A 10,603-nucleotide genomic window follows, 5' to 3' on the forward strand; every position below is an offset into this window, starting at 1 on the left:
CCTTGGCAAGGTTTTAACGAGGTATTTTCTTTAAATATGGTCATCCAAAGTGGAAGTGTTATAAATTATCTTGAATTGTATGACCACATTTAGCTAGCCATCAAATGCATAGTGCTAGTCGTCAAATGCATAATGCTAGTGCATAGTGCTAGTCGTCAAATGCATAATGCATAGTGCTAGTATAGTAAGCTAGTCGTCAAATTTATAGTGCATAGTGCTAGCATAATGAGCTAGCCATCAAATGTATAGTGTTAGTCGTCAAAAGTATAATCCTCTTTATACTCCTATATATATCGTTGAATTCTTTAAGCAATTCATAAGTTTCATAACTTCTCTGAACTCTATCTCTTTCTCTCTCATTTTGAAAGTTTTATAACACATTATGTCTCTCTTTTTTCAATGATTTTATAGCACTCCTAGCGTTTTCCAATAATAATACATCGACGGGCAGAAATCCTCGTTAGACCGCAGTACAAAAACAGTAATCGAAGCGCTTTTCAAGAAGCCACGTGGAGATTTTTCGCTCAATGAGCCAGACAGACAGACAGATAGGGAGGGGTTGAGTTTTTTTTTTTTTTTTTTTTCCCTTTCATTTTGATGATTGTGGAGCTGTTGCTGTGCTTTTCAAAAATCTTCTCTCCCATTTTCTTTGTTCGGTGTACAGGAGGAGAGAGGGGGAGAGGAGACGGATAGTTGAATATCTCTCTCTTCTTGATATTATTATTCTTTTTTTTTTTTTGGGAATTGTGTTCTTTTTGTTAGGACTGGGGGTGTCGATTTTTATTTTCTTGAAGGTAGAGGCCGGAGGAAGTGGGAGGAGATTGAGTTGGAATTAGGGTTCCAACAATGAATGTGATGCGCCGGCTAAAGAGCTTTGCTTCGGGGCGCACTTCTATTTCGTCTGATCCTGTAAGTCCCCCTTTCTTTCCCCTTCTTTCTGTTCCTGATTTTAAGAAAATATCGTTACGTTTTCTACTCTTAGTTGGCTTAATCTGTGTTTGGTTTCTAAGAAAATGGAGGAAAGCGAGGGGGAAGGATAGGAGAATAATGGATTTTATGCTTTTGGATATTTGAATCTGGGTGATGCTCTCTCTCTCCTTTTTTTTTTTTTTTGAGCTGGCTAATGTGTATTTTAGGCTTCTTAGTGTATTTATAATCTAATGTTTTTCTTAAACTTTTGTTTTCTCCTTCTCGTTAAGAAGTTTTATTTTTATTTTTACTCTTTCCCTTGACATTCTTTCTCAGGGAAATTGGTTCACCTTCCGCTGTTTTATTTTATTTTTTCTCTTTTCTTTTTGGGCTCGGTTTTTTGGGGTTGTGTTATTTGAGGTATGGCATGACTGTTAATGCCTTTGTGTTGGTTTTGTTTCCCAATTTTTTTGGGGACAGAAATCAAGCAGTGTCTGGGATGCAATATGACATTATTTTAATGTGTAAAACCCAACAAGAAAAAAAAGGAAAAATATGATAAATTTGATGGTATATTTTTTAAATTATGTTCCAAACTGTGGTGTTGTAGTTTCTATTTTTCCCCGAAATTTGTTTGAAATTCATTTGGTGCTTTGTTATTACTTAGTATTGGATTAGCTGATCATTTTTGTCGAAATGCTTGTATCTGCACGAGGTCCTCATAAACTTGATGCTAATGATAATTCCTGTGAGCTTTTGATGATGTTTTGTTGCACGAGGATGAGATCTAGTTCTATAATTGGTGCAGTTGACCATAGGTTATTGGTGTAGTTGACAGTAACGTATGCTTTAGCAGCTTCCGATTGGATTAGTGAGAGGTCAAATCGCCATTATTGTTTCTTTCCTAATGCACATGCAATGTTTTGTTGGTCTTTTTTTTTTGGTGGGGTTGGCGAGGTTTTGCATTTTAGGGAAGGGTTAATGATGAAGCTATACCCAAATGAATGTCTTATTAACACTTGGGGGGGCTTTGATTCGCATTTTAGGAAAGAGGTCATGGAAATTCATTTTTTGAAATAGGCCACAGATTTTTCTTATGCCTGCTGGAGAAGGTATCCATTACAGTGAAACCTAGATGGATGAGGCATTTGGTTTATGGAAATCAACTGCTCATAACAATTAGTTTAGCTGCAGGGAGCATTTTTTGACTTTTGGACTATAGTGCTTTTTAAATTATTAGGCTTATACAATGTTTTAGTCTATCCTTGAGGGATTTTTTATGAGGTCGATAGCTCTGATAAAGTGACAAATGCAGCTCAAAAGGTCAGTTTAACTGCATCTTCACATGAAGCAGTTATAACTTCCTAATTGGCTAACTGTTCTTGTACGTTTATGTTGTATTAATGGCTCCCTTTAGTTTATGTTGCTTCCTGTTGTTTTTCCCACATGTCATATTGTGTAAGAAACAAGTGATGCGCAGTGAGATTTATTAGATTTGAGAGAGAATAGGGGCTATGCGGGCTCTATTTCTCATGATCTATTATATCTTAGGTACATCATTAACTTCTCATGTCTAATTTTTAATCTCCAATATAAATTGTTTACCTTTAGGGTGGGGATTCTGGCTCCAAGAGAGCAAAGTTTGATCAAGAGACTGAGCGCTTGGATAATGAGAAACCAAATAGATTAGTGAGATGTGCCACGGGTCTGGAGCAGCACATGGCTTCTACGTCACTGGAAACTGCTGCAAGCGTGTCTGATATATCTTCGATGGCTAGAAAAGAAAAGTCCAGTTATGAACAGCTTCCTAAAGAAATGCATGAAATGAGAATTAGAGATGAGAAAGCCAGCAAACATGATGAAAAGGTAATTTTTTGCTGTTTGAATTAATCTGCTTGTTTCTTCTCCATAAGCAGTTTTCTAATTTCTTTTTATCTATACACACGCACACAGACACACATATAACCTTCAATCCCTTAAATGACCTTATACAGGATTGATACTATTAATCTGATTGATCCTGCATAATCTTTGTGACAACCATGATGGAAACAGTTCTGCATCGTGCAGGATATGGAAGCTGCTGTTGTGAATGGCAATGGAACAGAAACTGGTCAGATAATTGCAACTACAGTAGCTGGTCGAAATGGACAACCAAAACAGGTGACTAGATATCTTCTGTTCATTGCTGCATTTTCTGGGCTTCCTTTTACTGTTTTTATTCATTGTCCATCTAGATCAATATGGGATTCTCATGGTGTATGTATTCATTCCCATAAATTTCTTGGCCTTGTAATTGTGGTGAAATCCCTTGTATTTAATATTATTATTCTTATTTCCTCCCAGAAGGAAAAAAAGGGGGGGGGGGGGGGGGGGGGGATCTGGGTGGTGTGCACTGGTTCATCCATTTACAAAGGTGTCAATGATTTTTTTTTTTTTCCTGGTTTCAGACAATCTCGTACATGGCAGAACGTGTGGTTGGCACTGGTTCATTTGGTGTTGTCTTTCAGGTACTTATACTAATTTTATCTGCTCGTGTTCATGGATCAGTACTGATGTTTTAATTAATTGTGCGCACTCAAGTATTTTGTATTTTTATTCATAAAAAATGTTGACATTTACTCTTACGTACTCATTTGATGTATATCTGTTGTAGGCCAAGTGCCTGGAAACAGGTGAAGCAGTTGCAATAAAAAAGGTGCTGCAGGATAGGAGATATAAGAATAGAGAACTTCAGATTATGCGTGTACTCAACCATCCTAATGTTGTTCAACTGAAGCACTGTTTCTTTTCAACCACAGACAAAGATGAGTTGTACCTTAACCTTGTCCTGGAGTATATATCCGAAACTGTCTACAGAGTATCAAAGCAGTATATCAAGATGAACCAAAATATGCCTATTATCTATGTACAACTTTATGCATACCAGGTGAACAATGTAACTTTGCATTTACCTCTGCCGTGAGATTCTTTTGATGGATATAGCAGATAATCACTTGGTTGTGTTTTCCATTGTTGCTTCATAGATAGGTGTTACCTCTTGTATACCATCTTGTGTACTTGGGCTATGCCTATTCTTATTAGTACAATCGTTTACTTATATAAAAAAAAAAAAAGTAATCACTTGGTTGTTTTTGGTGTATTTATCCTTCAAAATGTGTTTTTTTTCCTGTTTTGTCTTTGTAGATTTGTCGTGCACTAAATTACTTGCATCATGTCGTTGGAGTATGTCATCGTGACATTAAGCCACAGAATCTACTGGTAAGATTTTCTACCTCTTGTTTCATCAGTTTGATACCAGCATGAGGAAATTATCAGTCTCAGTTTCTATACTTATTTTAGTGTAATTATGAACCAATTGAATTATCATGAAACTTTAGTGTGAGTAGGTATTGTAGCTTTCCTTTGGATTTCTTGATTTTAGCGGGGGTTAAGGTTTGTAATGCTTGCTGCAGGTCAATCCCCATAATCATCAGTTAAAGATATGCGATTTTGGCAGTGCAAAGATGCTGGTATGCTCTTCCTTCTCTTTTCTTTCTTTTCTCAAAAGGATTTCAGAAATAAAAGTGGCAACTCATGAAATTCATTTTGACATTTAGGTGCCAGGTGAACCAAACATATCATATATTTGCTCTCGATATTATAGGGCCCCAGAACTTATATTTGGGGCCACAGAATACACAACTGCAATTGATATGTGGTCAGTTGGTTGTGTCCTTGCCGAGCTTCTTCTAGGACAGGTGGGTGTATAAATGTGGGGTTTTTTTTTTTTTTTCTTTTTATATATATATTATATATATTTCCTGAACTTGGGTGACATGTTTAATCATCAAAACATTAGTATAAGATTTTAGTTCATTTCAATTTCTGCTTTCCTTCACTCATGCCTGCAGTACATCAGAGATGTTCTTTGCTGCACATACCATAGAAATAATATCTTTCTGTTCAACTTCCAGAAGTGGTTGGAACATGTATAATTTCAATTTCTTGGTGAGCAGAGAGTGCTTTCCTATCACATATTGTACTTTATATCTCTAGTAGTTTGTACATTTCCACCCATGCCTTTTATTTGGAGGTTTGGAAGTCTAAATCTTGGAGGTTTGCAGCATAGATCTATGTAAAATTTCCTATAAAAGGGTGGATACTATCGAATCATCAATTTAGCAACCATTTAATGGAGAAAGCACTTGTTCTTTTGTAATGAAGTTTTTAGATATTTGGGTTCTTTTCAAATAAGCTTCATGTCCAGTTCTAACGTTTACCTGGTTTGCAGCCACTGTTTCCTGGTGAAAGTGGTGTTGATCAGCTGGTCGAGATCATTAAGGTGTGCTATCTACTTGTTATTTCTCTTCTTTACTACTATGCTACTGTTTTGGATTATCTCAATGCTTTGCTTCATTTTTGGCTGTATAACATTAGATTCTGGGGACACCGACCAGGGAAGAAATCAAGTGCATGAATCCGAATTACAATGAGTTTAAGTTCCCTCAAATTAAAGCTCACCCGTGGCACAAGGTTTGCTAGAAATTTTGGCATTTCTTCATCATTGATGGAAAATGTACTTTCTTGTGAAAGTGGAAAATCTTATTACCCTACAATTTTTAGATATTTCACAAGCGAATGCCACCTGAAGCAGTGGATCTTGTGTCAAGGCTGCTCCAGTATTCACCTAGTCTACGTTGCACTGCTGTAAGAAAATTAACTGCTCTATTTTTCTCCTAAATTTTATCAAGGAAAATTCTATTTGAAGGCTTTTGCACCACACCATCCACGTGGTATAATTTGATTTGAAAAATAAATTTTAAAATTTGAATTTTACAAATCATGCCATGTAGATAGTGTGGTGTAAAAGCCTTCAAATAGCACTATTCGCTTGTCAAATGGTTTTTTGGGCATCTTCTTAACGATGGTTCGGTAAATATATGGTGTAGTCTAAATTTTGTCTTCCATTAACAATTTGCGACATTTTTATTTTGGGTGAAACTTGGCTACACTCTACAGCTTTGTTAGTGTAACGCCCTGGTCTAGGATGGGTAGGAAATTTACTTCTTAACACTTAAAATCATATCTTCACAATACAAGTTTAAACTCCAATTCCTCAATTACTCATATACCTCATTGTTTTAAACCAACTACTCCAAAATAATTAACTAAGACTACGACAAAGTCTCAAAATAAATGCCAACTTTCCCCAAGTACTACGTCAACAGAGCAAAACAAACTACTAAATAAAATTCTCCAATGAGTACCCTCTTTGTATTCAATACCCTATGCTCACATAGCCTTACCCATGCTTCCTATTTTTGAACTTTCGCTGAAGTATCCAAAATATCTAAAAAATGTTGTGGAGATAAGGGGTGAGTTATATCAACAACTCAATAAGCAGATGACGTATACTAGCGTGCAAACATGAGTATTTACAAAGTACATAATGCAGAACAAAATATTTTTCAGAGTTATCATGCAGAACAAAACATGTTTTCAAATGTAACAGAGCAATGGTTTTAAGACACATAAAAACCAAGGTACTTTGGCATAACACAATCTAAGCATCATCATCACATCAAAACAGAGCATCTCACAAAATAAAGACCATGTTTAACCCCTTGTGGCCAAAATGAGCAAAGACAAGTGAAATCTTTCCCTTATTATTCTCGAAATCCCGAGTATGCACATAGGAAAGACCATAAATAAACCACCTTGCTTTCAAAGTGGATACATATAGAGACAGAGAAGTTGGTACCAACCCAAACAGAGCAGAGCAGAGATCAAAATTAGATACAAAGCCAATACACTACGCCAAAGGTTTTTCAGATGCCATATCAAAAGGGGATAGAGTACCAAAACATATTCAGATCATTCTCACATATTGAAAACAAAGGTCGGATCATCTTTCTAAATAAATGCACAATTTTCAGATTTGTTATATCACCCTTTTTGACATTTCAAAGACAACATGACAAAAGTACAGCTCATGTCTACGCAATGCATTTCAGAAAATATTTTTCCTTTTTTATACCAATTTCATGACCAATGCAAAGAAACGACCGCGATTGCTTTTCCCAAGTTTTCATTTCATAACAAAACTTTGCTAACAAAACATGCAAAGTTTTCAGAAATTCAACCTCAGTCTCAAATACTAGTGTAAAACCAGCATAGGAACCCCCGTTTACCTGTACTTTTTAACTTTTCAGAAATTTCTCAACAACAGTACTGAACGAAAATCAATCATCACCTATAAGAATAATCATGTAATTTCCGTAAATTTCCATTCGAACATGTACTTGGTAATTAAAACCGGAGATGTAAAATTCTATATTTTTCCTTAATGTCTAAAAATCCTCTAAACTCTAAAATATCGACTCTCTCCAAAATATTTTGATTTTCACATGATTTCTCCAAACCAATACACAATTTAATCCTATGATCATATTACTCTGTGTAATTGATCTTATAAAATTTTCCATGCAAAAACATGATCTCGACTCCAAATATACACAATAAAAAATGGTATCAAGTTGTGGCCCATTAACCTATCAGCCCATAATGGAGAATTACGTCCAAAATAGAAACACAACTTTGGCTTATAACTTAAAGAGCTTAAGTGTAATTTAATAACGAAAATTACCATACTGTACGTGAAGGCCTTAGGGGATTGGGAAAAATTAAACAAATCAACACTTAAATAAAACTAACCTAGCGTCGTTGTGGGTAGCGAGCAGCGAAGGCTTACCAAGAGAGGAGCCACGATGGGTCGGGCCGACTGGGGTGCATACTCCGACGAGCTGGGCTGTTGCGCATTGAGAGAGAGAGAGAGAGAGAGAGAGAGAGAGAGAGAGAGAGAGAGAGAGAGAGAGAGAGAGAGAGAGAGTGAACGGTGAGGACAAATGGATACGGAGAGGGAGGCCGTGGGGTACATCGTGAACTTACTGAAGAGAGTGAGCGGTGGCTTGGGGTGGTTGAGGTGCCCGGCGTCACTTTCTGTGCAGGTGGCGACGTCCGGGTAGGCTAGGTGTTGTGGAGTGGCTAAGTTCTCGCTCACGGTGGGGGAAAATACTTCCCCTGTTTTGGTGTGCCGCAAACAGAGCACCACCTGTAGTGGTTTTTTTTTGGGTGGCTGGGCGATAGAGGTTATTAGAGTTTGTAGTGTGGCTTAGCGGGGGGAGCTACGGTGAGTGTTGGTTGTGTGTGGAGGTGGCTAAAACCATTCCTTTATGGTGCACACGGGTTGAGTCGTAGCATCTTCACGGTGGAGTACAAAGGGTCTAAGGGTGTGAGGCTAACTGCTTGATCTCGTATGTTTTTTTTTGGAAAGGGGGGGAGGGAGGGGGGGGGGGGGGGGGTTGAAGCGTATCGGAGGGAGTCACAGTGGTGGTGGTTGTGTCCAATGGGTTGCCTCATGAGGAACTCAAGTGGGTCATGCATACATGATGGGCTCGGTTTGATTTTGGTGTGGTGTAACTTGGCTAGCTGTAAGGGATGACCAAGGCTTACAGTGGTCTCCATGGTGGTGCAACTGCCACTATGGTGGTGCAGTGTCTTATACCTAGGTGATAGAAGGGCTGAGGGGTGGGTTGTCCGAGATGGAGGTTGCTTGCATTGTTTTGGGGCTGCTGAAAGTGGAGAAGCAGTTATGAAGACTGGTTAGCAGTGGTGGAGGTTGGCGTAAAATGGGGAAATGCTAAATGAAATCTTTACCGGTGTGTATGGAGAATGGCATCGACTGACCGGTGATGAAAGGAGAGGGAGTGCCTACGGGGAAGATGAAACCCACGGATGAAGAGGTCAGTTATGGAATGAGGTTCAAGTGGAGTGTTTGAATGAGGCTGGGGTGGAGGTTACAACAACGTGGGAGAGGAAATCAGACGCAGAGAAAACTGAAAAATCAAGAGGGAAAAGGGAAAACGAAAATCGTCGGGGGTGGGGAAAAGAGAACCAGAGAAAAGAAAAAAAAAAATCCTACCTACCTAAACAACGCCGTTTGCTCCTCCTCGGGCCTGGGTATTACAGTTAGGAAGTTGTAGAATGGTTCCTTTGGTCAAGAGGCTACTGCAAATAGGCATATGCCTGTATGGGTTAATATTCTTTCATCTAATTGGGGTACACACAAACATATATACTATGTAATGTGATTAGTTTCACATATGGTCTCATTGTCAAGGTTATCTCATTGTTTACTTATAAGAAAAAGTTATCTCATTGTTGAGAATATATAGATCACTTTTTGGGCAATATCAGAACTCACATCTCGTGTTTCAGTTGGAGGCATGCACTCATCCCTTCTTTGATGACCTGAGGGACCCAAATGCATGTTTGCCTAATGGGCGAGCACTGCCTCCTTTGTTCGATTTTACAGCTCAAGGTAAGTTGGTCTTCATCTTTCTTTCCCTTCATACATTGCTTAAGGTTCCTCATTAGTGCTGATGCCAAAATCCGTCACAGAATTGACTGGTGTATCTGCTGAGCTGCGTCATCGCCTCATACCTGAGCATGCAAGTAATCATTTTGTATGCACAGTTGCCTGAAGAACCCTGCTATACCCTGCACCAGTAGGCCCACGATACACTGCCTTTGGTCTTGACGAGTTATTATTGATGACAGAACCAAGGGGGTGGGAAAGTCTAGGGGCTCTCAGATTATTCATCGAGGATGTGATGGATCTGCAGGTGGAAATATCAGGTGGTGGGAGTAGAATTGCTTGAATGAGGTTGAATTTTCAATTTAATGATGTAAAATTGTGCGCCTTGTCTATCGATTATGTTATCTTGTCATATATGGTTTATGGGTATTTGAAATGGAAACTAACGCGAATGATATTATTAGATAAGCTAGGATGATTTTTTCCTAGTGTATACTGCCTACTCCTTTTGTTATTAGAGCAGTACATATATCTGCGGAAAAAATGATCACTTTTTCCCAAGTTTTTGTGGGATATGAGGTTTGAAATAATCAGGTACCAAAAAACTAGAAAAGAGAGATACATTTGTATTAATGTACCGATGTGCATGTGGCATTACTTCTGGAGGAAGAATGGCCTAAAGTTTAGCACCAGAACCGAGCAACTCGATTATAGTTTATAATCTTGCCACTTCCTTGCAATTTATAATTTTAGGCTCGTCTACTTGTCGGTGAAATAATTTTTCATATAACCCTAAAGTGCGTAATCATCATGTAATCATTTCAAAAAAGAATGAAATTTACTATTAAAAAGTTAATTTTTTAATGTAGATTTTATGTTTTATTCACTTTTTACAAAGCGATTACGTGAGGGTTGCATAATTTAAAATGCAAATATCTTTTCTTGAGTAATTTTACATATAATTGTGAAGTGCATAATTATCGTGTAATCGTTTTGAAAAAGTTAAAATTTATTATTAAAAAATTAATTAATTAATTTTTTTTTTATTTTTTTTTATTTTTTTTTTTTTTATGGATGGTCTGTTTTATTTATTTTTTACAAAACGATTATGATTATGTGATGGTTGCATAATTCATAGTTGCAATCATTGTTGGCAACTCCGACTGTTGAAAAAAGTTAAATGCAGTCGGTAAGAGAAAACGGCGTACAAATGGCTCAAAGGCAATATGATGTGGCATGCTTTAATGAAACAATGTCATTTTATTAATTGGAGAAACGACGCCGTTTCTTTCAAATCCTTAGGTTACAGCCTCTATCCCCTCCCCTTTATTCCTT

At 37.6% G+C, this 10,603-nt stretch overlaps 1 protein-coding gene across 2 annotated transcripts; it reads left to right on the forward strand.

The window, feature by feature from the left end:
• The first annotated feature begins 579 nt into the window (after nt 1-579).
• On the forward strand, nt 580-9,770 carry LOC122298127 (shaggy-related protein kinase NtK-1-like). 2 transcript variants are annotated; one of them, XM_043108068.1, is made up of 13 exons: nt 580-909; nt 2,521-2,775; nt 2,965-3,072; nt 3,360-3,419; nt 3,566-3,838; nt 4,096-4,170; nt 4,365-4,421; nt 4,509-4,649; nt 5,183-5,233; nt 5,329-5,424; nt 5,515-5,598; nt 9,169-9,271; nt 9,352-9,770. In XM_043108068.1, exons 1-13 carry the CDS (start codon nt 847-849, stop codon nt 9,432-9,434), a joined length of 1,449 nt encoding a protein of 482 aa, XP_042964002.1. In that variant the 5' UTR covers nt 580-846; the 3' UTR covers nt 9,435-9,770. The 2 variants fall into 2 exon arrangements, with proteins under 2 accessions (XP_042964002.1, XP_042964003.1); XM_043108069.1 differs by having other exon boundaries at nt 581-909; nt 2,980-3,072.
• Nucleotides 9,771-10,603: the final 833 nt, after the last annotated feature.

The sequence above is a fragment of the Carya illinoinensis genome, chromosome 2 (assembly GCF_018687715.1).
Source record: "Carya illinoinensis cultivar Pawnee chromosome 2, C.illinoinensisPawnee_v1, whole genome shotgun sequence".
Taxonomy (NCBI): domain Eukaryota; kingdom Viridiplantae; phylum Streptophyta; class Magnoliopsida; order Fagales; family Juglandaceae; genus Carya; species Carya illinoinensis.